The 27388-nt window shown below is 55.6% G+C and overlaps 9 protein-coding genes across 9 annotated transcripts; 3 read left to right on the top strand and 6 right to left on the bottom strand.

Annotated features, from left to right (window-relative positions):
- Nucleotides 1-646: 646 nt before the first annotated feature.
- On the bottom strand, nt 647-3918 carry C8A04DRAFT_30613 (uncharacterized protein; the record flags this gene model as incomplete). Its single annotated transcript, XM_062781440.1, has 5 exons — nt 647-752; nt 807-1086; nt 2125-3350; nt 3494-3562; nt 3617-3918. The coding sequence occupies 5 exons, from the start codon at nt 3916-3918 to the stop codon at nt 647-649; spliced, it is 1983 nt and encodes a 660-aa protein (XP_062635138.1).
- Nucleotides 3919-5850: 1932 nt separating this feature from the next.
- Nucleotides 5851-7948, top strand: C8A04DRAFT_13783 (uncharacterized protein; the record flags this gene model as incomplete). Its single annotated transcript, XM_062777852.1, is given in 4 exon segments — nt 5851-6557; nt 6570-7039; nt 7182-7391; nt 7431-7948. The coding sequence occupies 4 exon segments, from the start codon at nt 5851-5853 to the stop codon at nt 7946-7948; spliced, it is 1905 nt and encodes a 634-aa protein (XP_062635137.1).
- Nucleotides 7949-8578: 630 nt separating this feature from the next.
- C8A04DRAFT_30609 (uncharacterized protein) lies at nt 8579-11690 on the bottom strand (the record flags this gene model as incomplete). The annotated part of the gene is made up of 2 exons (XM_062781439.1): nt 8579-9639; nt 9716-11690. The coding sequence occupies 2 exons, from the start codon at nt 11688-11690 to the stop codon at nt 8579-8581; spliced, it is 3036 nt and encodes a 1011-aa protein (XP_062635136.1).
- Nucleotides 11691-13741: 2051 nt separating this feature from the next.
- Nucleotides 13742-14851, top strand: C8A04DRAFT_13780 (uncharacterized protein; the record flags this gene model as incomplete). The annotated part of the gene is made up of 1 exon (XM_062777851.1): nt 13742-14851. One exon carries the CDS (start codon nt 13742-13744, stop codon nt 14849-14851), a length of 1110 nt encoding a protein of 369 aa, XP_062635135.1.
- Nucleotides 14852-15252: 401 nt separating this feature from the next.
- Nucleotides 15253-17734, bottom strand: C8A04DRAFT_38808 (uncharacterized protein; the record flags this gene model as incomplete). Its single annotated transcript, XM_062784352.1, has 2 exons — nt 15253-15535; nt 15654-17734. 2 exons carry the CDS (start codon nt 17732-17734, stop codon nt 15253-15255), a joined length of 2364 nt encoding a protein of 787 aa, XP_062635134.1.
- Nucleotides 17735-18867: 1133 nt separating this feature from the next.
- C8A04DRAFT_13794 (uncharacterized protein) lies at nt 18868-20137 on the bottom strand (the record flags this gene model as incomplete). The annotated part of the gene is made up of 2 exons (XM_062777855.1): nt 18868-19355; nt 19420-20137. The coding sequence occupies 2 exons, from the start codon at nt 20135-20137 to the stop codon at nt 18868-18870; spliced, it is 1206 nt and encodes a 401-aa protein (XP_062635133.1).
- Nucleotides 20138-21621: 1484 nt separating this feature from the next.
- On the top strand, nt 21622-22111 carry C8A04DRAFT_30605 (DSS1/SEM1 family-domain-containing protein; the record flags this gene model as incomplete). Its single annotated transcript, XM_062781438.1, has 3 exons — nt 21622-21757; nt 21854-21965; nt 22072-22111. The coding sequence occupies 3 exons, from the start codon at nt 21622-21624 to the stop codon at nt 22109-22111; spliced, it is 288 nt and encodes a 95-aa protein (XP_062635132.1).
- A 376-nt stretch (nt 22112-22487) lies between these two features.
- On the bottom strand, nt 22488-25983 carry C8A04DRAFT_38806 (phosphoglycerate kinase; the record flags this gene model as incomplete). The annotated part of the gene is made up of 5 exons (XM_062784351.1): nt 22488-23257; nt 23317-23737; nt 25005-25558; nt 25627-25717; nt 25915-25983. 5 exons carry the CDS (start codon nt 25981-25983, stop codon nt 22488-22490), a joined length of 1905 nt encoding a protein of 634 aa, XP_062635131.1.
- A 608-nt stretch (nt 25984-26591) lies between these two features.
- Nucleotides 26592-27254, bottom strand: C8A04DRAFT_13777 (uncharacterized protein; the record flags this gene model as incomplete). The annotated part of the gene is made up of 1 exon (XM_062777849.1): nt 26592-27254. One exon carries the CDS (start codon nt 27252-27254, stop codon nt 26592-26594), a length of 663 nt encoding a protein of 220 aa, XP_062635130.1.
- Between the last annotated feature and the right edge of the window lie 134 nt (nt 27255-27388).

The following is a 27388-nucleotide window of genomic DNA, read 5'->3' as shown; positions in this document are numbered from 1 at the left end:
TGAGACGACGTCACCCTCTTAATCCCCAACGAAGCTGATCCGTCCCTTCGCAACCGCAAACAAAGAGAGCCCATGCACCACGGCGTACCACGCCCAGAAGCCCCGTTGGCGATCGAATCCGTTCCCGCCCAAAACACGAGTCCCCAACGGAGACAACGGCGGAAGTGTTAAAAAGGACGGCAACTCAAGACAGTTCACTGCCACTTCGGTTTCATATATTTCCCCCACCTCCGTTCTCCTCAGTTACGGCTCAACTTGACTTTCGTTGGCTTACATCTCAACCTGTTTGCAATTATAAAATGACCAACATCACAGTTCATACGCTACTTCTCTCCCCCCCATCCACCCTTGTACACCCTCCCGGTCACCACATAACAAGCCCCAAACGACACTGCAAAAAAGCCTTCCACACCTCCTTGTATTTATCGTCCTCCGCCCCGCCAGTCGACGTTATCGAAATACACCCCCCGACCGCGTCCTCCCCATAAGTGTAGATGTTCCATCATCCTTCCAGAAATCTAACCATCCAACCGTCTCCCAGGCCGCCAATCGACCACGTCGAAATAGCCCTTCCCCCGCCCCCCAACCACCCTCCCCGTTTGTCCTCCAGAAGTTTGGGGCAAGACCCAATAACTGATACTACCCATCATATCTCGTCCATCTCCCGGCTGAAACGGCTGTGAAAGCCTCGTTTGCCATCCCCGGCCCCCTTTATGACGGTTGCGGGGACTCTCCCGCTCGACATCTCAGGTCTACTTCTATCAGTATATGGAAGATTATACTAGGGCTAGACGTAGCAAACCTACCTGGGTTTCAACGGCAGGACAATCTCCTTTCTCTTCTCCTCTCTATCCGGCGATGCTGCGTTGTCCTTTTTCTCTAAGGACGGAAAAGACTCGCCGCCCGCAGAGGCCTTGTCTTTCTTGCCAGTGGCATGGGGCGACTTGTCGTTCTTGGCATGAGACTGAGAGACGTTGCCCTTTTTCTCCAGGGGGGCGAGATCGTGAAAAAGTCGACACCGTGTCTCGTCATGGATGTCGGTGAAGAAACCATCGAGCAATCGGAGCGTGCCTTGTTCTTGAGTTCCTATCAAAAGATCAGTACCCCAACGTGTGATTCACGGGGGGGGACGTCCACACTTACCGTCAACCCAACAGGGACACGACGCCAGCCGTAAGTAGGCAGCGAGTGCGCAGGCAAATAATGTGAGGTTGAGAAGTGAAAGTCGAAGCGTAACGAGAGCGGGAAATGAAAGGCGGAACTCGAGTGTTGGTTCAATCTAATAATCGTTCCCGTGCTCATCATCCTCACAATCGTGCCCGCAGCCATAATAACCACTCATTTCGCCCATCCCCATGGGCATACCCATGCCCATCATCGGAACCGGCATCGGCACCATAAAAGGGCATGGGCATTACGCCCTGCTGCGTTGGGATCTGGGAGATCACAAAGCTGCCGCCTCGGGGGAGATTGGCCGAGCCGTAGGTGAATTTGTGAATTGGTCGATGAAGGATGAGCTGGCTGAAGGCGAGTGAGAAGTGAATGGACTGAGAGCGTCTGCGAGGCGGGAAGCCAATTGCAACGAGGAAAATGAAGGTTGTGTGTGTGTCTCTCTGTGGAAAAGATCAGGTTGCAATTTAGGAGCGGCGCGGGGTATATATACTCGAAATTTCTGGGTCGGTCTGTGTTTCCTTGCCGGACCGCACTTGCCCATTTACCTCATTTCTAGGCAATTACAACCGATCATGTCGCTCCGGTCACAACTAAGTCGTATGGCAATCACGACCCACAGCGATGGAAAGTATGGTAATTACAACTGTGCATCTGAGGGTAGTTTCACTCGGGTGAGTGGTTGACAGGCACATTGTAGTGTTTGAGACTTCCGAACTTGAGTTTGGAGAAATCCAGGGGTCTAATCCAAACAATAATGGATAGCTCTCCAACTCAAACATGATTAAGTCACGATGAACCACATGTTTTGAGTGAATGTGAGATTTTATTTGATGATTTGATGAAGAGAAGAACTAATGTAATCAACAAGGTAGTTAGGTTCAGTTGAATAATAATTAATTAATTAGCTCCCGTGCTCATCACCCTCACAATCGCACCCGCGCCCACAATAACCCCCCATCGGTCCCATTCCCATGGGCACCCCCGGCATCATTCCCATCCCCATGGCCATGCCCATGCCCATCATCGGAACCGGCATCGGCACCACAAAGGGCATGGGCATGACGCCCTGCTGTTGTTGTTGCTGTTGCTGTTGCTGCTGCTGCTGTCCTTGTGCCTGCTGCCCCAGGCGCCGCTCCACAGCTTCTTCGACCCGCCGTGCAATCTCTGCCTCGGTGGACGCCGCCCGGCCCCGACCACGGTGTCGCCGAGTGCCGGTCCGTGGTTTTTTGGTTGGTGCTTGGGCCGGCGGAGTGGTTGGGGTTGTGCCGGTGGCCGTGGACGGGGCTACGGCGGCGGCAGCGGGCGAGGCAGGGGCGACGGGTGTTGGCGGCGATGGAGGAGGTGTCGCGACCGGGGCGGGGACGAAAGGTGCCACTTTGGGGGACATCGGCCGGGCCGGAGGTGGGGCCGGAACTGAAGCCGGAGTCGGAGCGGGAAGTGGGGCCTTGAGTGGGGCCGGTTTTTGTTTTGGTTCCGGCTTCGGCTCCGGCTTCGGCACCGGTTGCACCTCCGGGACTGGGGTGGGTATAGGTGACGATGCCGGTGTTGACGGAGGTGCGAGGGCCGGTACCAACGCAGGGGACGATGGCGAGGTGAGGGACGCCGGGAGACGGGGACTAGGCAACCTCACGCCGGCGTCCCACACCTTCTCGTTGCTGGCGTTGCTGTTGTTGCTGTCGTGGCCGTTTCTGTTCTTGGCGTCGGTAGCAGCAGCAGCAGCGGCGGCGGCGCTCCGCTCCAGTTCCGCCAGCGCATCGCCCGCCTCCTTGTCCATGGCTCTCCACTTTCCGTCGGAGAACTTCATGAACGTTACCCCCGACCCCGACGACCCCGACGGCGCCGTATGCACCGTACCAACCCGAGGCGCCAGATCCCCCAACCCCAACCAATGCTCTACCTTCTCCCTCTCGAACAACTGCTCCACCGGGATACTGCCTAAATTCTGGGCGTTTAGAGGGCATTGTTGTTGTAGCCCGCTTACCGCAGCAGCCTCGGCAGGGATGGTAGGTACCGAGGGATTTTGCACGGCTATGACGGGTTTGGGGAACAAGTGCTGGCTCCAGGTCCCGTCGCGGTTATAAACTAACGGAGCGCCGTTCGTTTGAACCGTTTGTCCTGGTTGATACCGGGGCATGGGCTCTTTTCTGGGCGCCACGGCCACCTTGGGGAGGGCGCGGCTGTGAAGGTGTTAGGTAACCAATAACATGGATAAAGAAAATGAAGAGAAGGGAGCGGGGCGAGCATAGAAGGATAGGTCGGGTCCGAGAACATTAAGAACCAAATAAAACGATACAACAATATTGTAAAGAATATAACATACCGCTCCGGAACCTTAGTCCTCATAGCCTTTGTGACGGTTGCGGGGACTCTCCCGCTCGATAACTCGGGTCTACTTTGATCAGCATATAATATATTACACTGAGGCTTGATATAGGAAACCTACCGATGCTTCATAGGCAGTACCAGCTTCTTCTTCTCTCCGTCCGATGACGGAGGTTTTTTTGCTCTTTTCTCCAGAGGCGGAAACGACTCGCCGCCCGGAGACAACTTGTCCTTCTTGCCGGTGTAAAGGGGCGCCTTGTCCTTTTTATCCCTGGACTGGGAGTCGTTGTCTTTCTTGTTGGGAGAAGGGGCCGCCTTTTGTTTGGAACCGGCCGCGGTCTTGTTTTTGTCGCCAGTGTTGGCACTGCCTTCTGAGGGAGCAGCGCCAGTGGAGAAGGCGATGGTGAGTGTGGTGTTCATCATTTTGATGAAGTTGGTGGGTGTATTGGTGTGTGTGTTAATTTGTAGAATGAAATTAAAGGATAAAGTTCTTCAGCGTTGAGTGTTTGGGCATGAGATGTTATATCTGTGCTTATGGACTTATGGGGTGAGAACTTACAAAGGAGAGAGGGATGAAGCGGGGGGGACACCGAGTATTTATACATTTCGAGAGACGAACCTTGGGTCCGTGTGGGCTGTCGAGATGGAACCAACTAGAACGCTTCACGGCAAAGGAAGAAACCTGAACATCAAAAGAACTGCAGAGTAGGAGCATAGTGCACGTTTCATATGTCGGCATATGTTAGGTTCTTGTCTGTGCGCGGGTGCTCCTATACGATATTCTTCCTCCCAATTCTCTCAATCCGCTTCATAAAGTTGATTCTAGAACCTCTGTTCGTGCGTGCATCATGCATGCAGTTGCATGCTGTGTGCGTTGTGGTTGTAATCATCTAATGGCGGGACTTTGAGGGACAAGTCCAATTCCCAATCAGGAAACAGGCGTGTAAGTGGCCATGCGGATCCTAGAGACTGGCTCCATCGAGTCCATCATCACGCCGAGTTTCATAAATTTTAGCCGTTCAGTTCCGGCGTTTACCGAAGTGATTAGAACCATCAATATGTAAAACGGCGTCGGAGTAACCTTAACCGTCGCGCGGCGAGTGTAATGAAATCGGGAGAAACGCAGAGAACCAGGCCAGTCTATGATGTGTCTTGGTGCAAACTCAAGATCAGGTGACTATACCTAAGGTATCCGGCGTACTTTCAACACATGATGGACGACGGCCTGTTCCAGCACTTTTTCGGAGACAACACGTCCGCCGCTCTGGCCCAGGCATGTAAGAGGTCAGAATAGAATGTGAGGTACAACTGTCAGTTCTAGCCACATCCCGTTGCTTCTGTCTGGGCAACGGAGAACCACAACTTTCCACCGTCGGGCTTGCAAGTTAGCACTGACAACCAGAAGAAACTCAGAGCACGACAGAAAAATGGGTCGTGGGAGCGTAGTAAGTTGCGTGATGGAAGGTCCGACCCGGGTTCTTACGGCTTTAGTGGCAGATACCAGGCGGCAGGAACAATGGACCGCTAGCTGGGGAAAAGTGAAGGGGGCCAGCACGAGACTCACTCCTTCCTTTTCTCAGTGGCTTCGCACTGAGCATGGCCGAGGCGATTTTCAACCATAATTCGGTTTGGGAATGTCGTACTTATGTTACCTGGACCCGACCGCGCTTATAATATGTTTCGTCAGTCATATTCGTAGTTGACCACCCCAGTTTACCAACCGGGTTGTAAATTCCCAAGTTTGACACTGTTGGAGGTCTTCTCGAACTGTGAAGGAGGTCGGCGTTTTGGCCCGGGCGCTCTACAGCGCGCCATCCACTACAAACAACTAGCAAACCAAATCACTGTGGTCAGACACCTGAGAGCATGTTTTGAAACATCATGCGGAGGGTCCTCCCGACGGTTACCGCTGAGAAACAGACCGAAGCCACGAGACGCCTCAAGGTCTACCGAGACTGGCTTCTCCAGCGCGTCATGCCGCTATCAGACGATGGCCAGTCTAGCACAGGCTTGCTTCCTCCTTAGAGCAACCGCGAGCTATATTACTGACCGCAAAGGCCCACAGGACTGGTTTCTTCTTCCTCCACGTCGGCCCTTGGGCAAAGGCCCCGAACATATCATTCCCAATAAGGCGTCCTCAAAAACGGATGGAAAATCACCTAGTTGCCCTTAGCTTCATGGGGGGAAGAGTAGCGACGTCACACTTGCTGGGCAACTTACTGGAAGACGACGGGGCATTAGAGGAGAAGCAGTTGGCAGAGAGAAGCGTGACCTTCCACCCTCTCGATTCCAATACGGCAGCCACATTGACTCCCGACTGTTTGTCGCGCTTTCCCTCAATTTCTAAGTGCCAAAATGGCAGAGCTACCACGGCCGTTTCAGCCAGTCCTCGTTGCTGGTCCTTTTTTACGCACCCTCAACTTCCACCCAACATCCCTAGCCCGCCCGCATCCTCAACCATCCTATTTAGAACCTCAAACGCCGCTCCGCCAGCTGCCGACCGGACCCAAGGCCGCTCCCGCCATGGACGAGTTCAACGGCCGTATTTTCCCGTCCGTCGACGGCTTCCACGACAAGTATTTCAAGGACAAGACATGGTCTATCCAAGCACACGAGTTCGCCGATCAAGTGTCACGGATGGTGACACCCTCATCCAGTGATACCTTCAATGAGGATGCGTGGGATTCACAACCGGCGGTCACAAGATGGTTCCATCGGTTACAGAACTTAATAGAACCCAACGCTCAGAGCGGCTTTCGTGTCCAACAGATCCCAGGCTTACGTCAGGCTGATAGGATACGGCTTGAAGTTCTGCTAACACCTTGGATTGGCCAGATGGATGTCCCGCCCGTTGCCCGCATATTCGGGGAAGTCGTGTTGGGAGACGATGGCTTGGGAAATCTTCTCCCGCCTCCGGGGATCGGCCGCTTCTTCGAGCGCGGCCGAGACATCTTCAATTCGTGCCCGACCCGCCACTTTCTACACGGTTTCCGCATCTATAGCGGTGCGATCGAGCTGTGGATGTTTGACCGGTCCGGCGTGTACAGCAGCGGGCCTCTGAAGTAGGACAAGAGCTACCCGTACCATCTGGCCAGAATTATGGCGGGCTACGCGATGATGGACCGTGACGAAGTCGGTTTTAGTCCGTTCGTGTTTACCGACGTGGACGAGACCCAGAGGCTCGGCTCCACGTACTTCGCAATTGACGAGCTCATTCCGGGGCGGATAAGGTATTATGTTGAGGATACCCTTTGCGAGCCGGCGCGTCTTTTTGGGCGGGGGACCAGCTGCTACCTGGCCTCTCGGTGCTTCCCCAGCCCAGACCACTCAGATGCAGGTGGCGAACGTTCTGCGGAAAACGACAAAGAAGAAGAAGACGCTGTTGTCAAGTTTTCTTGGAGATACGAGGAACAGCACAAAGAGCTAGTGCTGCTGCGGTTGGCACAAGAGCGTGGTGCCTGGGGTGTTCTTCGGGTGACGGACTGGCGGGATCTCACGACGATTCAGTCACTTCGTGGGGGGTTGCAATTTAAAGAACCGCATAGTACGTCGCGTCATGCACCGTCCCCCGCCCCCCGTGATTCCCTCACAGACCAATATGGACACTAAATCATAAAACACAGGGCTTACCCCCGACGGGGACGCCCTCATCCCCGTAGCATTGACCGAAGGACCCCAGAAGGCAGGCAACCCATTTGTGAACAAGACTTTGTCCTGCCTCGTCACGGAACCGCATGGCCGACCTATCTACCAATTCCACAGCATCTCGGAGCTCCTTGAAGCCTTTCAGGACCTCGTTCGCGCCCTTCAGTCCCTCTACCAAACCGCGGGCATCCTCCATCGGGATATCTCGCTCCGCAACGTCATCATCCCTGATTACCCGCATGAAGTAGACAGTGATCAAGATAAAGCAGATAATGATCAAGATGAACCAGACCTTTCCGGAAAAAAGGGGCTGTTAATCGACCTCGACGTTGCACACGATGTCTGGACGCATCCGACCGTACCCATGGTCGGGACGCCTGGGTTCGAGGCGATTGGGGCCCTCCGCGGAGACGCATTCACGTACCGGCACGATCTGGAGTCGCTGTTCTATGTATTTCTGTGGATTGCGGTCGGCCACAATGCCGAGCGCGAGGACCCCTGGAGGGTGTTGGCCAAGCGATCTCCGCCAAGCGTGCTGTTGGGATGGTTTGATAGTGACCTTCCTGGAGTGGCGGTTACAAAAATGTCGTACATGTCGGCGGAAGGGTTCGAGCTGGTCCTGGGGGAGTTTGCGCCGGAGTTTACGGAGTTGAAGGGGCTGGCGAGAGAGTTGCGTGGGATTTTGTTTCCTGAGCGGGTGGGTCAGATGTTTGTTGGAACGGATATGGGTGAAGATCGTACAACAATGCTGTATGATGCGATGGCTGGGGCGTTTGAGCGGGCTATTGCCGAGTTTCCAGATTTTTGAATAAGGTTCAATAGCGGGGCAGAGGTGTGTGTGTGTTTTAATATCGCTGGCGATGAAGTCTTGCAATCAGGGTCAACCTGGTAGTTATTCGTATTGGTTACTCTTAATCCAGCGCATGTAGTATTCATCATCCTACTAAATAATTAACGAGCGTGTAACTTAAGAACAGTTCACTTGTCATTGGCAAATGGTTTATTTACCGACTTAGTCTGCTTTTCTCTCGCCAGTTATTGACCTGTCGCCGACGTCTGAAGCCTGGATAACCTTACCGACACCAATTCCCACCCGGGGAGATGAGCAGGAGGCTGTGAGGATACTAAGCCAATAAATAGTTAGAATAAGCAGGATCAGTCACATGGAGCAATACTCCAGAGGCCAAGACCATACAGTCGTCAGATATCCAACCAAATTAGCAATTATAAGAGTAAATAAATATCGTGACAAGTGACAAGACCCAAGAGGGGGGTATGCTTTCTAAACAATCCATCCAAAAGGGGGTATAAAACCATGATGATGATGACCCAGACAAATGAGAACCCATCCATCCATCCACCAAACAAAAAATACAAAAGAATAAAAAATAAAAAAGGGTCATAACAACCGAGAAGGGGCACAGAGGAGACAAAACAGCTACCGCTGCCCAATCGTATTCCTCCTCACCCGTTCCCCATCCCGTTTCGTCGCCCCCGTAACCCGCGACCACTCCTCCCACTCCCGACTAATCTCCATCAACACGCCCCCCATCACCTGCGCACTCGCCATCAACCCATGACTCTCCCCCTCCAGCACCCTCACCTCACACCTCCGCATCGTTTTCCCCAACCACCGCACATTATCCACGGGAACCCGCGTATCCCGACTGCCGTGGTGGATGACAACAGGGCGGGTGATGTCGACGTAGCGGAAGCCGATGGTGTGCCGGCGTTCGAGGCAGACGAGGAGGTCGACTGCGGGGTTGGCGCCGGTGGTTGCGAGTTGCCAGATGGCGTGGGTGAGACGGTTGTCGTAGAGTTCTTGGCGTTCGCGTTCGGCGGCTTGGGTGCTGGCGAGGGTGGCGGCGGAGGAGAAGATGGGTTCTTCGGAGGTGCGGCGGAAGGGTTTTTGCTGGGAGGAGTTGGAGCGGCGGTGTTGGGGGGTGTGGCCTACTCCGATGGTGTTAGGTATTGAGCCGTTGGTTGGGACGTCTCCGTCTTGAGTGCGGGTTTGGTGTAGTTGGTCGTCGTCGGTAGGCCGTGATGTGGTGTAATTCCCATCTGCTGTGCCGTCGTTGAGGTTCTCCTTGTTGTTATTATCCAGCGAGTGGAACATCCCCCTCGGCTGGTCCTTGTTTTCCTTGGTCGTGCCCTTCTTGTCTCGTTTCGTTCTCTTCTGTTTCGGTAGCGAGCTGGTGATGCTCGAGCTCGTGGCGGTCATGAAGCTGCTGTTGGCCGCTTTTAGGATGGGCGTCGGCAGCGCTCGTAATATCCGTTGACTCGTCGGGATCGCGTTGGTGGGTGGGAGCGGGGTCTTCTCGCTCGCGCCGACTACGTTCATCTGGGACGGGGGGATCCACGGCGCGAGGAGGTGGATCCGACCGCGGATGTGCTGGGGCATGCGGAGGGCCGTCGCGAGGGCATAGATCGCGCCAGCTGAGTGGGCGAGGATGGAGAATTTGGTGATTTTGAGCGCTTGGCAAATCGCGTAGACGTCGTCTGGAATCACACGAGAGTTAGCCACGAATCCCCAAATATTACAACTTCTCGGAGGGAAACAAGGAGAAAAACATACCAGGCCAGCTGAGCGGCGTCGTAGTCCCATCCGCATACGCCTCACTATCACCCACCCCCGGCCGATCCGGCGTAATAAGCCTCAGCTTCAACGTCAACGCCAGCTCGTCATAAAACGCCGTAATATACCGCGTCAAGCCCATCCCGACACAGCAAAACACGGCACTCCCGTCCGGATCGCCGACCTCACTAAAACTAATCACCCGGCCGGTCTGCGGGTGCTTGATCTTTTGTGTCAACCGCGGGCTGCACAGGTATCTCTCTACCGCGTCGTCCACGCTGTCGGCGCTCTGCGGCCGCTCGTAAGCAACCGTGGGTTGGTCGCTGTGTCGCTTGTTTTTTACTTCGACGCCAAGCTCTCCGCTGTTGTCGGGTGCCTGGCTGGCTGCCCCGGATAGCCGCTTGAGCCTGGCGCTGCTGCGCTTCTTCTTCACTGTTGGCCCTCCTGCACCGCCACCGTCACTGTTGTAGCCGCTAAAAGGATCTGGTGTCAACCGGCCGGACCGTCGTTGGTAATCGGCACTTGCTTCCCGGTCCCGGCGTCGCCCCTGCGCGACAGCTGGAGACGGGGCACCTTCATCAACTGGGTCTGTGTCTGGAAACATCGCGGCGGCGGGTGTGGAAGGCCCGGAGGTCGCCGCGTGGTGGTGGGGTGTCGGGGCCGGCGCAAATGTTCCAGAATGCTGCTCGTGCGGAGACGCCGGTGCGAGATTCAAGGGAGCCAGGCCGTGGTTCTTGGGCTGTCGTCGCTTCGCAGGATCACTTCGCGAGCCCTGCGGATGTTCCTCCAGCTCTGGGATGGTACCGTACGCGCCTTCGCTATCTCGTTTCGACGACCGCGAGATCCGCGCAGACGACCGCTTGCTCTTGCGCAGAGACGAGTCTCGGGTGGGTATCAGTCGCGGATTTGTCGTGTCGATCGGGCCTTCCAGCGGCGTGTTGTGGTATTGGCCGACGGAATAGTCGGCGTGGGATTCTTCGTTGATGATGGAGTCCGCGGACAAGGGATCGTGATGGGGCGGTGGAGCAATGCTCGATGAACTCAGTCGATTGGCGTTTCCGTTGAGGGTCCCGACGCTCGATCGTTTCTTCTCGGCTTCTTTCTCGCGGAGTCGCTCCTTGCTGCTCATGTACATAAGACCGCGAGCGCTTCTGGCCGCGGATTTCCCCCAGCTGTCGTACGACTGCTGCTTCTTCAGACCTTGGCTGTCCGACCCTCCGGGGGACAGGGGCTCCTGGGTGCGCTCGACGCTCAGTTTGCCAATACTTTCGGTACCGGATGCCACAGATCCTTTGCTCGAAGGGCGAGAAAAGCCGCCGCTGCTGCGTCGGGACAGGAGGCTCCTCAGTCCGGACGAGTCTCGGCGGATCCCGGGGCTCTTGGGCGACCGGGGCGACGTCAAGGACGACACGCTGCTCGGGTGTTTCGAGGTCCGCACGACCGGAGGACTGGCTGCCAAGTCCTCTAGGGGCACATCCTCTTCTTCCCGGAGCTGATTGAGCGACGGCTTGGAGTAGGCCCCGTAGTCGACACCGAAGGAGCCGCTGATGGGGGAGCCGGGGAAGGAGACGGAAAGGGGGCTGCCTGGTCCAATGGGGCTCAGGTACGCGGGGCCGTCGAAATGGTTACTGACCGGACGGGAGATGGTGGACAGCGAGGTGATCAGCGAGGAGATGACCTCGGGCGAAGCGGGGGCAAGTGGGCCGACCCGGTCTCGGTCGTCCTCCTTTTTGTCTCGCAGGTAGCGGTCGGCGTACCGCTCACGGTCTCGGGAGGACCAGTCGGCGAAGACGTCGTGGTAGTCGCGGTCGCGCCTCGACTTGGCACCGGCACTGGCACTGGCACGGGAAAGGTAGCTACGGCGTGAACGGTCGGGGGAGGACTGGTCGACGACGACGTGCTGGCCGAGCTCACGTTCTCCTCGGGACCTGCGAGGAATGTTGGGCGGGGCAGCCGCGAGCGAAGAGTGCTCCATCTCGGCGGGAAACGCCAGCGCCCGGACGGCGCGGATCGGAAAATACTAACACTGGCGCGCACGCAGCCGTCGCTAACTAAACCGGGTTTGTCGGCAGCTCGGGGCGCCGAACAAACCAGTGTATGGCTTTTTCAGGGGCCGCTGTTCCGACACGTGCGTCTTGGAAAAGCTTGAGTCAGGGAAAGCCGGGTGGCCAACTCAGGATCGCCGACCTGTCTCGGAAGGCATGCGTGTCCGCTCGGTCCCAAAATCGCTGAGAAAGATGGAAGTGGTTCGTACAGATCCGTACGATGTTGGCCCTCTGGGGGGGTCGAGCGGGACGGCCTGGGGGCCAGTTCAGGGCAGTTCAGGGCGGTTCCTGCAGACGCAAACTGCACGCAGCGAGGACCCAGCGTCGAGAGCGAGGGCGGCGGCGTCCGAGACCTGAACGGGGATCCTAGGTCTAGGAAAAGCGCTCTAGCTGTTGGGCCAAGCGTCAAGCAAGATGGGATAAACGACGATCGCAGGCGCCGTCGCTAGGAAAAACTGCGACACGTACGACTTGTCTCGCCCGACAAACAACGCCGACTTCTTTATGCAGAAACCGGCCAATTCGATGGTTTGGGGGACTTGCGAACCATGGGAAAGATAAATTCAAAGCTCGGTGGAGAAGAGAAGGTCCCAGCGCATGCAGAAAGCAACAAGCAAGCGTGCAGCAAGCTAAGCAGCCTGGGGATCGCACCTTGAAGTTTGCTGGGCTCCTGGGGAAAAAAACGCGCCAAGTCGTCCCGGGCTCACGGGGTATTGGCCAGTGGAGTTCAAGAGCCGCGAGCGACCCGCGCCAGTGTGGAGTCGATCCGGGGGTATTTCCTGGGATTGTTGCGCCGTTCGGGTCTGGTGGACGACAAGCTCGACAAGGGAGGTCAAATCAGACCGAGATGCCCAAGATGCCACCGGGATGGGATGAGACACAATGGGGAGCCCAAGGCGGACGAGATCCAATTGTCCGCTAGGAATAAAAACTCTGGAACGCCTACCTCCTTGTGCTCCCCAATTCGACGAGACGACGGAGCACAAAGTGATGAAAAATTCTCCCGGCTGCATGCGCGGGGGGATGCAGGAGGGAAGGCGCGCTGCAGTGTGCCTGCGTGAAGCAGCTCGCACTGACCTCCCCCTCCGATAAGTGGCCCGAGCTTTGAACCCCTGAATATCCTGCAGGCGATTCAATCCCCGGTCCGGTCCACACCAACGCCAACCCGGATATTTCCCAGAGAAACCCCCGACCAAAAGAGGGGCGCAGCGAAGAAGAAAAAGGAGAAAATCGTCCCAGCACTTTGGTTCCTTACCCCTCTCCCACGCTGCTGCCCAACGGCTGAAATGTATCGAAGCTTCCGGCTCTCATGGCTTCCTTTCGCGAGATGAACAACCGAAAATGCGTGGGTTGGAAGCGAAGCGGCAATTTCCGCTGCTGTCATCCGAAGGCCTGGGTCGGTGGGACCAATCCAGGTCCGGAGCCGGGGTGGGGGTCCCAACTCAACTCCACAGGCGAGAGAGGGAACAGCGGAATTTCCAGAGAAAATATATTTGTTGAGCGTTTACGGGAACCAGCAGCCGCCATCCGGGCGATCGAAGGAGGGCCGCGGCCCAGAGTTCCCTGGCCGTTCCGAGATCGAGATTGATTGAGGTTGGGATTGCGAGGACGGCTCGAGCTTTCTTGCCCCTGACCCTGAGACCCTGGAGTTGAGGCCAATTCTGCCGTCCCAGACCGCTTTGTCCCCGATGTTCTTGGTTCTGGGTTGTCATTGACGTCATACCACAGTTTGGCCCAAACAAAGTCACAGCCCCTCAGCTCACAGCTAAAGTGACGGGTGTCAATGAGGAATAAAGAAGTCGAACTGCAGTTATATATCTGTTAGAATTTTAAAAGACAGCTCCCCAAAGACTTAAATCAGGAACATAATCACGAAAAAGGGCTCAACGAAAGTTCCTACAAATATTTACACATTCATCTACCAAAATACCAAAATACCAAAATACCAACCAAAACTCCGAATTACCAAAACACTCACAAAATGGACATACTATTATCTCTCCCCTTCTTGTCATATTTTTTCTCAACCTCCCTAACCTCATGGTCAACCTCTCTCAACCTCGTCTTCTTCTACATGACCTGGTCAACCCTCGTCCTGAGCCACTCCCCGCTCAAAATCGAGATCCTCGGCATCACCGCCCTCCGCCTCATCTTCTGGCTCGCCCCCTCCCTCCTCTTCCTCGCCTTTGACACCCTCGTCCCGTCCCTAGCAAAGGACATCAAATACAACGGTGCCTCCGCCCTGCCCCCGCGCGACGCCAAATCCCTCAGCCGACTCCTCGCCCTCGCTCTCTTCAACCTAGCCCTCGAAACAGCCGTCGAAGCAGGCTTCTCCCTCAGCCTCGCAACCCTCACCAAATCCCCCGTCTTCCGCACCTCCACGACCTTACCACTCCCCTGGCAAATCATCAAACACCTCGCCATCCTCTTCACCGCCCGCGAACTCCTCACTTACACCATCCACCGCTACCTCCTCCACGGCCACCCCTTACCAACAACCACGCGCGGCACGCACACCTCCTCCAACACCCCCTCCCGCACCCTCACAAGCCTCCACACCAACCACGCCCACGCCCGCGCCGGCTCCCCACCATTCTCTCTCCAACTCAAAACCGACCACCCACTCCCTTACCTCCTGCACCACTTCCTCCCGGTTTACCTCCCCGCCCTAGCCTTGCACTACTCAACCCCCAGCCACAACCTGCATCTCCTAACCTACCTCCTCTTCATAGCCCTCACCACACTGGAAGAAACCCTCTCCCATTCCGGGTATACCATCATTCCCGGGATAGTCATGGGCGGGATGGTGAGGCGAACAGCGGTGCATTATGCCGCTGCAGGCAAGAGAACCAAGGCCAGAAGCGGGGCTGGAGCCGGGAACTTTGGGAGTTGGGGAGTGGTGGATTGGGTGTGTGGGACGAGTTTGGGGGGGGATGTGATGGGGGATTTGAGGGAGGAGGCGGAGAAGCATCGGGTTAGGGAACGGGGGGAGAAGAAGGCCGGGGAGGTTGGGGGGGGGGGGGGGGGGGGGGGGGGGGGGGTTGAGGGGTGGAGGGGGAAGAGGAGAGGGAAGGGGAGTGGGAGGGGTTGAGGGTTTAACTATGAGGGGTTGATGGGTTCTTTGTATTTTATTTTTGTTTTGTTTTTGCGGGATGGTTTCAGGGCGGGTATTGCGGCAGACTAAGTTCAGGCTTGTTTCACTTTGAAGCGGGCGTGCATGGCGTTATGAGAGGATGGTTAACGGTTTGCTAGATTCGCAGAATCCATCAACACACACTGGTTACTATACAAGGTAGTAGTTAATACTACCTACGACCTAGTCACCCTGTTCTATCTCATAACCCCGCCCGTGTATGATAGAAATCCGAAGACACATAACTCTAAGTATCCCCAGTTGTACTGTACCCCATAGTGTAAATTGTCCCCGCACGCAATAATTTATGCAAGAGTTCTCCCAAACGCCATTCTGCACCAACCAGCAAACCTTCAACCTCATGCCCACCCCTTCCTCGCCTTCAACCACAAAACCGTCTCCATCCCGGCTTTGACCCTCAACCCAAACCGCGCATCCAGCACAAACGCCTCCCACTTGGACACCTTGTCCAAGAATTGCTGGCACTCATCCACCTTCTGCTTCCGGAACGCCTGGATTTCTTCCGCGGTACCCTGGGGCCACGACTCCCTGTCGCGGACGCCCATCCATGCAACGGCGGCCATTTCGTAGTGCGCGGCAGCCTGGCAGTAATCATCTCGTGTTGGGCCCTTGAAAAGATTCCTGCAAAGAAAAGTAAAAAAAAAGAATGAGGATTAGCGTCGGATCCAAATAACGTGGAACAAGGGTAAGGGAGGGACCCTGGGTTGGGTCCATGCAGAAGCATAACATAGATACATACCGATCCATCATCAGCAGGGGCTCAACCAACGCCTTGGCCTCGGCGCCCCTGCCGAGCTGCCTGAGCAGCGCAGATTCCGCCAGCGTCCCAATGGCCACTTCATCCGTCTCCTCCCGGATCTTGGCCAACTTGTCCGCGGGCGCCGTGCACCGCTCCCACGCGATGAGCGTCCGCGCCTTTTCCAAGTACTTGACGCCCATGCGCTTGGGGCCGTTCCACAGGAAGATCATCTCCACCGCTGGACAGACCGCCACGGCATCGGCGAGATCGACCCCGAGATTCTTGGCCCGCTCTTCCCATTTCGCTAGCTTCCGGCCGACAAACACCTCGAATGGCAGCTGGCGCGCCATGAAGCGCTTCTTGCCTGCGACCGTGGGCGCTTTGCGCAGATACTCCTCCGCGACCTTCTTCTGCTTCTGCGCTTCCGTCAGGAGCACGCTCTTCTCCCGCTCATCGGTGGTCGTTGCGGCAGCGTGGAATGCATCACGGTACAGCTCGAGCGAGGCGCAGCCCGCAATGTAGTAGTAAAGCGCGTGGCTCCAGTTGTTCAGCTCGACGCAGCGTAGAAAGTTGTCCCGCATCGACGACCAGTCGAGCGTGTACATGGAACTCATGCTCAGTTCAAAGTTGTTGAGCGCCGTGATCTGCAGCATCTTACTGTCGGCGTTGTCACGCAACAGGGCAATGGCTTCATCCAGCTGCCGCGAGTTGGCCAGAACCCGTGCTTCTTCGAGGCGCCACAGGCGTGATTCGGGGTATCGCTCGCGCATGGCGGCAAGAAGCGCCGAGCACATCTCACGAGGGTAGCTAACGGTCTCGATCTCGTTCGCGCTGCGACTGCTCCCGCTAGTGCGTGGACGGTCGCCTTCGGCATCGGGGGCCGTGATGTCGTCAATATCGTGCTCGGGAGGGAGGATGTCAGCCATGCCGAGGAAGGTGTTGTAGTAGTTGAGCAGGACGAGCGCCGACATGGCGCCGTTGATGTTGGGGAACTTCGCGGATTGCCACAGCATCTTGAGGCCTCTGTCGCGGTCGCCCTTGAAGCCAATCACGTACAGCAAGCGGGAGAATGCTGGTGGGACCATGGAGAGAATGAGTAGGAGGATGCCAAAGCACATATTGGCGCCGCTGTGGACGAAGATGTCGGCGCTAGACGTAAACAGGGCCTTATCAGCGCCCGATTTATTGACCTCGTCAAATGCTGCGTTGTTGGGAGTTTGTGTGCCGTTTGCGCCCAATTCGGGTGGTGCTTGCGTTTTTCCAGAGATGGCCAGTTCGCCCAGCTTTTCGTTGAGGATGGTGGCATCCTGATCAACCGTGGAAATATCTGTGGCTTCTGGAACACTGGCCGGTTCCTCCTTGGCCTTGGGCGTGGGTGTTTTCGACTCCAAATCCCCAAACTCGGCCTCGTCAAACGTGCCCGGCATCGGGTCCTCCGCAAAGCTCGGTCTTTTCGGGACGGGGGCAGCCGCCTCCGTCTGTCCCCCGACCGTACTCAAATATTTCCGTTCCGCCTCCGTGATCCCATCTAGCGTGATGTATGCTTTCCGCAACTTGTAAAATCCCCTGACAGCCTCGGTCAAGCTCTCGTGCATCACCCCGACCACAGCATTCATCAGCTGCGCTTCCGCGTTGACCAGCGCATATTCAGACCCCGGAGGATAAATCTTGCTCACACTGCCCGTCCCTGCAGCCGCCTCTTTCTGTGCCTTCTTCATATCATTCCACGCCCTATTCTCCGTCGTGTTCAACCGGTTCGCCGCCTCTGTCATGATTTCCTTCTCGAACCCTAAGATACTCTTCATAAACGTTGAAACGCCCAACCCGAGCTGGTGAAACGTCGAGGCATCCTCGCGCAAAAGCAGCAGCCTTTCAGCCCCGTCGATGTCATCGTTCATGATGCGCCCCGCAGCGGCCAGCGCGTCATCGAGGAGTTCGGCCTCCCACTCCGCCGGGGAGATCGCAGCCGCCGGCTTGCCATTCAGCGTCGCGGTGCTCTCGCTTGGGCTCTGCGTTTTCGACGAGGGCTTGGGGCTCGGCGCGGCGGACGGGCCGCGGAACCATGAGCGGATGGCGGACATGGCGTCCGCGGGCTTGGGGATCGTTCAAATTTCGGCTGGACGAGGTCGCGTGGGGAGGAATGAGGTAAGGAGCAAGGATAGGTCAGCAATCTCGTGACGGGGGATCAAGAGATTAATAAGAAGGTGGATGCCAGGAAAGAAAACGAGGGAAACGAAGAATTGGGACAAAAGAAGAAAAAGAAAGCCCAAAACGGCCTGTAAGCGCCAGAACAACAACTCGCGGCCCGCAGGACAACAATCCGGCGCACCCGGCTGCGACGGGTCAGAAACGACTCGTTCGGCCCCCCGGATTGCGAGAATCTGTGTGGTCTCGGCCTTGCGACAACAGCCGTACCCTTGTCGAAGCGAGCGCCTCGTTCCCGGCTGAGCAAAAAGCTGACGAAGGCAATTCTGACGCTGACCCCGCCAAAACCGCGACCCGACCCAATTTTGCGGGAACGCAAGATCTTGAAATGCCCCGCCAAGCCTGTAGACGATTACGACGAGACGCGGACCGAACGAGGCTGGGGAAAATGCAAATTGATATTGTTTTCCTGGTTGGGGCAATTGAATGCCCCTCGGCCCCGAATATCATCCAAGCCGCCTTATTTTACAGGCAGATGCAGAGCCATTCCTTCGCTGGAATGGAAGGAGCACCATGCTTGTCCTGCCGCAGCTCAGTTGCCACCTTGGCAAGTGCTTGGTCCTGTGTACAGTGGGGCAAGGCTCGGAGGCTGATGTCTCCAAGTCAGATTCCGATCGAATCTCGAAAGGATGCAAAATTGCCGAAATAGTCCGGAGGCTCGACTTTTTCCCCCGATTTTGCTCAGAAATCTTCTCTGTCCGCTCGAAAGGATCCAAAACTAGTCGCTCTGAGGTCAAGAAGCCAAGAAGATGTTGTTCTTGTGGGAGGCCGTGAGCGTGAATCTGGAAGCACTACTTCGTATTTCACCTCCATCGTGGGCCGGGTTGGTGACTCAGCAAAGTTAGGGTCTCGTACAGGAAAGTTTGCTGATGATTGAAACTGTACTTGTACCCTACGCTAACCCTAACCCTGTATATAGGACAAAACCTCACTTTCTCTCCTCTCCCTCTCGCTTTTCTCGCCCAACCTGGGCCGTCGCCTTGCTGGATCAAGATCTCGGCCAGTTACATTAAGTCTTCTTCTTCTTCATCCAAGTTGCTTTCTTCAACGCCTCCGCCTGTACTCTAAAAACAGGTTCTACCATTTTCACTAAGGCAGGTCCAAACTCCTGTAACACAGCCTTGACTTTCTCCTCCCCTCCGCTCTCCAATACCTCTAGTTTCGCCTCATCCGGCTCATCGTCGTCACCATCACCCAGCCCAAAAGTAGACATCCTCCATTTTGCCTTCCATTGCCGCACTGCCCCCAACGCGGCCTCACACTCCGGGTGCACGCCCTTCGCAACCAAGTAAAACGATGAACGTGTTTTATGTGCCTTCAGTGGCTTGAACAGCCTTATGTGGTCGGTGAAAGCGGCGAATGTGTACATCAGGAACACAGATTGCCAACCATTGGCTTTGTGGAGCAGGATAACCATTGTGCCGCCTGAGCGAATGCGCTGGAGGGCAAGGACGAGTTGGGATGTCAAAAGGCGTGAGGCCTCGAAGTTTTCGCGGTCTAGGGAAGCATAAAGTTGTCAGTTGACTTTAAGAACATCCGAAATGGGAGGATGCTGACTTACAATCCGACCGCTCATGCATACGAAGGACCTGGCCGTCACAAAAGACGAGGTCGAATTGTTGCTCGAGGAATGGCCGGTCGGACGAGAAAGATGCGGCGTCGGCGTGTTCCGCTGGGATGCTGGATAGGGGAGTACCCATCTCCTCGGCCAGGAGAGTGATGTCGCGGAAGGAGATGTAAATATCGGCCTCAGGGTCTGTCTCGGACCAGGACTCGCCGAGGAGCATCTCGTGGCCTCCCTGCGAGGGCGGGAGTGAGATGCCGCGGAGCAGCGCGGACGGGTTGCAGCGGAGGGCGGCCGAGGAGAAACCGCCCGGAGCCATACAGAGATCGAGGATGGCCGGGCGGGAGTTGCTACGACCCTGAATGGTGAGAGCCCTCGTTTCCTTGTCGAGCTCAAACCCAATTAGGCGCATCATATTGTAAAAGCCGGCCTTATCTTTGGCACTGGCCTTGTCGGCGCGCTGGCGTTGCTTTTTGAAGAAGGCATCCCCTGCATCGCTTTTCCAGCCCTGGGTATTGTTGTCAGTCCGGGATGGAATACTAGAGGAGGAGTCGAGGGCATAGGTACTTGCCTGTTCCCGGAGCTCGTGAAGCTCGCGGTAGAATGGGAAGTGCTCCAGGAGGTATTCTTGGACGAGAGAGTTCGCCGTAACCCTTTGTGCTTCATTGGCATCAGGAGATATGGGAGCGACTTGGCTACCTGAAACTTCGGCCATGTTGTCGACTGAATGATGACCCTAGGAACGGAATCACGTTCAGGACCAGTCCTGCTGGATGTTGATGATATTAAGGAGCTTTAAACACAACAGGATTACGGCCGCCTTTATGGTTTGACGGAATGGTGTATGGGCAGGTATGGCGTAGCAAAGCTGTTGGTGACTGGGTTGTTCCTGTATGCTTGGGGCAATCGCAGTTGCATGCAGGAGGCCTCAGTGGGCGCCAATGACACTCAGAGCAAACGCCGGCCAGGTGCATAGGCATGTCCAACAGTCTCAATCATCCGAGAGGTCGCCTGTCAGAGGTGCGTCACATTTGAGATCATGCCGTTGGTCAGGCGCGGCTGCATGAGGGGTTTGGAGGGTTACAGGCGAGCGGCGAGGAAGAACAGAAAACATGATAGAATTGTCATCACCGGAGAAAACTTGAAACAACAAAACAATTTCGTAGGACTAAAACACATGTAACGAGTCCGACTTTGCTCTGGAGATATTTCACTAGTCAGGAGTATAGAGTGGTGAAGAGTCTGGCGAGGCAGAGGGCGGACGTCAACACTCACGTCATTGTTGAAGGTAAAGATGAATATGATAAAATAAGCAATTCTAGCCCGCGTTGTTGTATTTGCGTTTTAACGGCCGTAACCGCAGCCAAAAACGAGATACTCCCCTGAATGTTGGTGTTCGTCTATTCTGCACATGTTTCTCACTTCACATACATCATCAGCCTCCGGGTTCCTTCGAAGGCAAGCTTGAGGAGCTGAAAGCGTTTTCTAATATACCTGACTGCTGCCGTCCTACGGAGCGGTTGGTTTCACGATATTTGGATGCCGGTACCGATGTGAATGAGTTCCGAGTTTTAGGTAATTAGTATTTTGTTGATTCCATTATAAGTGTTACAGTGTTACATTTTAGTAACAGCGCTGGATTAATTATGTTTCGGTGTAGGTAAAGCACTTAAGGACTGGCAAGAAAACCTCCGATTCCAATAAGTACTTCACAAAACAAAGCTAAGATAAGGTTTCTAATATCACGCAACAAAAATCCCTAAAACTTTATCACTTGTCCGACAAAAGAATACAAATAGGCGTTTATTTGGCGTTTAGAGTGCACATTCGATGTGGTCCGTGCACCGAACCGCAATGGCTGCCCCACCATCCCTGGCGGGATGCCGCGAGCTAGAGCTTCATTCCGCCCTTCGGCTTCGATAAACACCAACCCAACCGCCCATTAACAAGTATCGCTCATCCGTGTCGCACGATTCTGTCTTCGCAACACCGAAACTATCAACCCCATACTTGATACCGAAGAAACCATAACTCAACCCCCAATCAAACCCCGCTACCGACCCAACGAACCAATCGATCGATCGCCTTCCACCGCATTCCCCGACGCTGACCATTCCCCGAACCATCCCTTCAACCCACCAAACCGACCCTGTCCACCTTCTTTACCTCCCCAAGCAGAGACCAACATCCACAAACACAATGGCCCCCTCGCAAAATCCCGCGCAATCCAAGAACGACAACGTCGCCGAGCCCAAACCCGACCAACAGCCCACAGTGGAGCAAAAGTCGGCTGCGCTAGAGGAGGACGACGAATTTGAGGACTTCCCGGTCGAGGGTATGTTTGGCTTCCAAACCTAGCCCTACCCAACCGATTGCTATGGAGGATATGGAAGGGATATCGGGACGCTAACAGACCGTGCTACGTGAACAGATTGGGAACCGGAAGAGACCGAAGCGGCCAACGGCAGCGGCGCGCCACAGCATTTGTGGGAGGAGTCGTGGGATGATGACGACACGAGTGATGACTTTTCGGCGCAGCTTAAGTATGTTTTTGAACCCCTAACCTACGGATGTGATGACAATGGGAGCGCTTGAGGGGGACAGAGTTGCAAGTAGGAGAAATTATGCTGACATATTGCGTGCCTACAGGGAGGAACTGAAGAAGGTCGAGGCGGCGAAGAAGCGGTGAGGGGGGAGGTGAGTTACGCGGGGAGAGGGAACTAGGAGCTGTCTCATGGTGATATGTGTACGTTGTACATCCGGGCTGGTTTATGGGGTCGAAATAGACGGTAAATGAACAAGTTTGCTTGGGTCGACCACATCTGCGGCAACCAAAACCTTGGTGAAAGGCTAGGGCGGGTTTTACAGTGATGCGGTCGTTCACAGTACAGGGTGGAGCAGTCAAATTCAAGCCTTGAAACACGTACATCCAACTCACAAGGAGAAAGTCCGACCCAGTCGTTACGATGCTTTGCATGGAGATCATTTGTATTCATAGCCTTGCCCATCTAGTCCTGTTACTATCTGACCAGCTATCAACAACCCCTACCCACAAGAGGCAAGACCTACTGGCGCTCGCTCAGCGCGACAACACCGGGCAGCTCTTTGCCCTCCAGCAGCTCCAAGCTGGCGCCGCCACCAGTCGACACATGGCTGAGCTTTTTCTCCACGCCATACTTGGCAGCAACAGTCGCAGTGTCGCCACCACCGATGATGACGATCTTGCCCGCCTCGGCCGCAGCGACAGCCGCGTCGAGGGTAGCCTTGGTGCCGGAAGCGAACTTGTCGAACTCGAACACACCGGCCGGACCGTTCCACAGGATGGTCTCAGCGTCGTCAATGGCAGCCTTGTACAGCTTGACCGACTCGTCACCGCAGTCCAGACCCATCCAGCCGTCGGGGATGCCCTCGGCACCGGTGGCCTTGCCGGTGTTGGCGTTGGCGTCGAACTTGTCGGCGGTGATGTAGTCGACGGGTAGGACGACCTTGACGTTGTTCTTCTTGGCCTTCTCGATCAGCTGGGGCACCGTCTTGGAGCCGGCCTCATCGAAGAGGGAGTTACCGATCGACATGCCGTCGAGCACCTTGTTGAAGGTGAAGGCCATGCCGCCGCAGATGATGAGCGTGTTGACCTTGTCCAGCAGGTTGTCGATCAGCTGGATCTTGTCGGACACCTTGGCGCCGCCGAGGATGGCGAGGAAGGGGCGCTTGGGCGACTCCAGCGCCTTGGCGAAGTACTCGAGCTCCTTCTTCATGAGGAAGCCGGAGGCCTTCTGCGGGAGGTCGACGCCGACCATGGAGGAGTGAGCGCGGTGGGCGGTGCCGAAGGCGTCGTCTGCGGGTTGTTGTTGTTAGTACTGCGGGTACGAATTCAGCGAGCGATAAGGAACGTACTGATGTAAATGTCACCGAGCTTGGTCAAGCCCTTGCGGAACTCCTCAACCTTGGCCTTATCGGCCTTGACCTTGTTGCCGTCGGCATCAACACCCTTACCCTCCTCCTCAATATGGAAGCGCAAGTTCTCAAGGAGCACAACATCGCCGTTGTCGGCCTTGTTGACGATCTCCTCAACCTCCGGGCCGACAGAGTCCGGAGCGAAGGTCACCGACTTGCCGAGCTGCTTCTCGAGCTCCGGGAGCACGGGCTTGAGCGAGTACTTGGGGTTGACCTTGCCGTCGGGACGGCCGAGGTGGGACATGAGCACGACGGCCTTGGCGCCATGGTCGATGGCGTACTTGATGGTGGGGACGGCGCCGACGATGCGCTGCGGGTTGGTGACCTTCTTGTCGGCGTCCAGCGGGACGTTGAAGTCGACCTATGAAGGGGGCTGTTAGGGATCTGCGATGCGCGGCACGGAGGGCCAACTCGAAGGGGAAAAAATCAGGCGTCGGGGTTTGGAACGTACGCGGATCAGGACGCGCTTGCCCTTGAGGTCGACATCCTCGATCGAGAGCTTGTTGGCCAGAGACATCTTGGAGAGTTGTGCGGGGCAATTGGTGACAAACGGAGCTCTTCGTCGTGCAACAGAAGCCAGAATCAGGGATCCGGCGATTTATGGGCCACGGAGCTTGTTTAAAAGGCGCAGTGATGGTTGAGCTGAGCTGGTGGAATGGAGGGGCAGCGGGACGGAGGGGTCATAAAAGATGGTGGGGTCACCATGAAGCTGTGCTGTGACGTCGCTTAATGGTTGGCTGATGGCGCTCTGGGATGCACAACAGACGCTACAACGACCTCGAAGCCAAAGAACCCGTGGTGTGCTTTAATTGTCTCTATTCATAGGTACTTGAAGCGCGATAAATCAGCATGCTTTCATGCTCTACTTTTTCCCGGTTGGATCATTTGAAACATCGTGAACAATTGCGAAGAGGCACCACCTGTATGCTGTCTCCGATGCTTCTCAACAAATGGAACGTGGGGGCAACCATTCGCTCCGATTTTCGGCTATTGCTTCCGACTCCGACGCATGTCTTGTCACAAAATAGAACCGCGGACACAAAGCCTCAGAGTCGGATGTCGATGCAGCCTTGGCTGCGGAATTATGCTTAACCACTCAAACCCCGGTGAATCCTATCGGCATGTTTTGGCCAACGGGATTCTTGATATGAGGGATTTCGGATCAACCCAACCTCAACGAAATGGAAGTGAAGGGTGGCGTATCCCGATCGGTCGAAGCGCCTCAGACATTCACGTTCAAACTGCATGTCCCGGAACAAGCAAGCAGAAAAACAACAACTCTGTGTATCCCTAACGCCGGTACGCCGTTATCCAACTATGAAGGTCCGATCACTCAATGTCCTCCATTCCAATTGTGTTCCTCCCAAGTGAACCCCGAAGTGTAGGAGGTTTTTTACCCAATCTCGCAAAACTTGTTGTTTTCCTCGATCAACAACTCAGGGAAGCCTAACGTCGGATCTATCGGCCCCACGCTGCTCCTGAACGTTCTCCGCCGCGTTCGTCAAAGAGAGATACGCTGTCCAAGCGATACCGACAGTCGAAACAAAGGGCTAAGACAAAATTTGGTCAGTAACTGGCCAAGGTAGAACTAATCGCAGTACCGGGAGGTCGAGTAAAGTATAACTCACCAGTTGGAACTGCACCGGCATAAGCCGGAAATTGATAACCTGCACAGCAGGCCAAAGCACATAGTTGGCCTTAAGTGTCGGGACGTACATGTCCCGCATCTTGTGATACACAGCGCGCTTCCCACCACCCTCGGCCACCGTCATCACAGTGAAGAAAGCCGCGACACCGAACGGCGCAAAGATCAACTGATCAAACGCAACCCTCTTCATCGCCGGGCCGAACGCAGCCGTCTTAGTAATCGGGAATGTGCGCTCGAGGAACTTGAACCAGCGGAACTGCAGCGGCGCCATGCAGAAGCCGTAGGCCATGAAGCGGGTCAGACGCTCAAAGTCGAAAGGCGGCGGGAGGATCTTGGACTCGGGGATTAGCTCGCGGTCGGTGAAGGGGTTCTTGCGGTCGAGCTCGTGGATTTCGATGGCGAGGGCGTCTTCGCGCGGGTTGAGTCGACCTCCGGGGTGTTTTCGGACGGCACGTTCGCGGATCGAGGTGATGGTTTGTGCTACTGTGTCGGCGATGCCGCCGAGGATGGAGTTGGTCACCATCATGGTGAGGACTGGTAGTCGGTTTGTTAGCATGATGAGATTGGGGGATATGGAAGCTTCGATGGGGACGGTAACGTACGGGGTCGTTCCTCGTAATACGCGTTGAACCGGCTGGTGAGCCGGGCGAAGAGAGCCATCTCGATAAAGAATATGATCGCGTGCAACAGCGGCTGAGAGATTGACGCATTCCGGTTAGCATCTGGTTGTTGTGGGTTTCTGACATTCACGGAACGCCTAGCTGCAAAAAGGAGAGTGTAAAGGTTAGGCTGGGAGGTGCTGGGGCCCGAGGAAGACGGTTACATAGCAGCTGCAGGAAAGAGTGGCGATCGACGAATGTGAGGAAATAGGGCGTGGGAGTGGAACGTACAATGCGGCCGTAGATGAAGCGGCTGTTGAGCGATCGAAGCCACCGGCGGCGGTTCAACTCCCAAGTCATGATGGTAGAAAGACCCCTGAAACGGCCGTGGGGTTGGGAAAAACTGGAGGATTAAGGCCGGGAATCCGATCTTGTGGAGGTTTCTTGGCCCACAGTCGAAGAGAAACCAAGAACCGCTTCGCCAGATGTTGGCACAAATCGATGACGAAAGGTGGCACAGGGGTTCCCGCGCGGCAGTGATAACCTGGCACGAGTTAGCGGGCCCACAAGGCTGCGTCGTCCCCGCTCTGCGGTTGTCCAAAATCCAAAGCTGTTAAAAAGGGCGAGATGGAAGGGCGGCAGAACACGACAACACAAAAATGGGGGATTCGATGGGAAAGATTCTCGTTGGAGTTGAACACTTTGCCCCCGATCAGCCTGTGTGCCGGCGAGCCGGTCGGTATTGCGTGTCGCATGTCCACAGGATTCTCTTTGTGTGCCTTCGACCCACCAGACCGCAGATCTCACTTCAGACGGAAGACAAGGATAGAATCGAGGGTTAGGGTATTTGTTACAGAGTAAACACCGCCTCTCCGCTGCTGTTATGATCACTCGTTAAGCCTGCAACAGGGTCGTAAAGCAGGCCAAACCATCCCAATACACGCTCACCACCCGGGCAGCGCCGCCCATCATGCGTTCTTCTTTTCACCATCCTTACCATCGTCCTCCGCAGACACCGAACCAAAAACGCCCAGTAAAGTCAACTGCCTCAACAGAGCCCGCCCCAAGCTTCCCCACACATTGACCCAGACTTTGTCGTTCCATTCCAACGAGCCAAATGGGGGCTCATAACTGAAAACCATAAATGAAGCACTGGCGTGCAAACAATCCGCAAGTACCTTTGCAGTCAAATACCACTTGACTGTCCTCGGGTCCCTCGAGAAGCAGCACATGACTGAAATGGGCGCAAGCAGCAGGATGAGATTAACTAGCTGCAGCACCGCGCCAATGGCGGGCCCCGTCAAGTCGGAGTTAATGGTGGCGCTTCTGTTGACGAAATACTGCCGAAGACTGGACGGCAGCGGTTTATTAGGCCTTTTTGCTTTGTATGATGGGCCATTCGTGGGTTGAAGGTAATTACTCACAGGATGATGGGTTCGATGATGCCGAAGACGATGCGTGGAAGGAGAGGGAGTGGGAAGCGTGCCATTGTGAGTTGTGGGGGGGTCGCTTGTCGCCGTGTGTTGCTGGATGTTCAAGGTGTTGATGCTGAGGAAACAGAAAGTCTTGTAGTGCGAGGACTGGGACTCCTGGGCGCCGTAATAATAGGATTCCGACAGAGAACTCTGCATAGAAGGAGGAGGCTATGTTGTGTTACATGGACATCTGATGAGGCCAAACGGTAAGCGGGTTGAAAAGGCCCTACGTTCACGCCGGTAACGACCAGGTTGGGCAATGACAAGCTTGAGAAAAGGACAAAATGATC

This window comes from Dichotomopilus funicola, assembly GCF_033296635.1.
Source record: "Dichotomopilus funicola strain CBS 141.50 unplaced genomic scaffold C8A04scaffold_53, whole genome shotgun sequence".
In the NCBI taxonomy this organism is placed as follows: Eukaryota; Fungi; Ascomycota; class Sordariomycetes; order Sordariales; family Chaetomiaceae; genus Dichotomopilus; species Dichotomopilus funicola.
The sequence above is the reverse complement of the archived record's forward strand: the minus strand, read 5'-3'. Positions and strand labels throughout refer to the sequence as shown.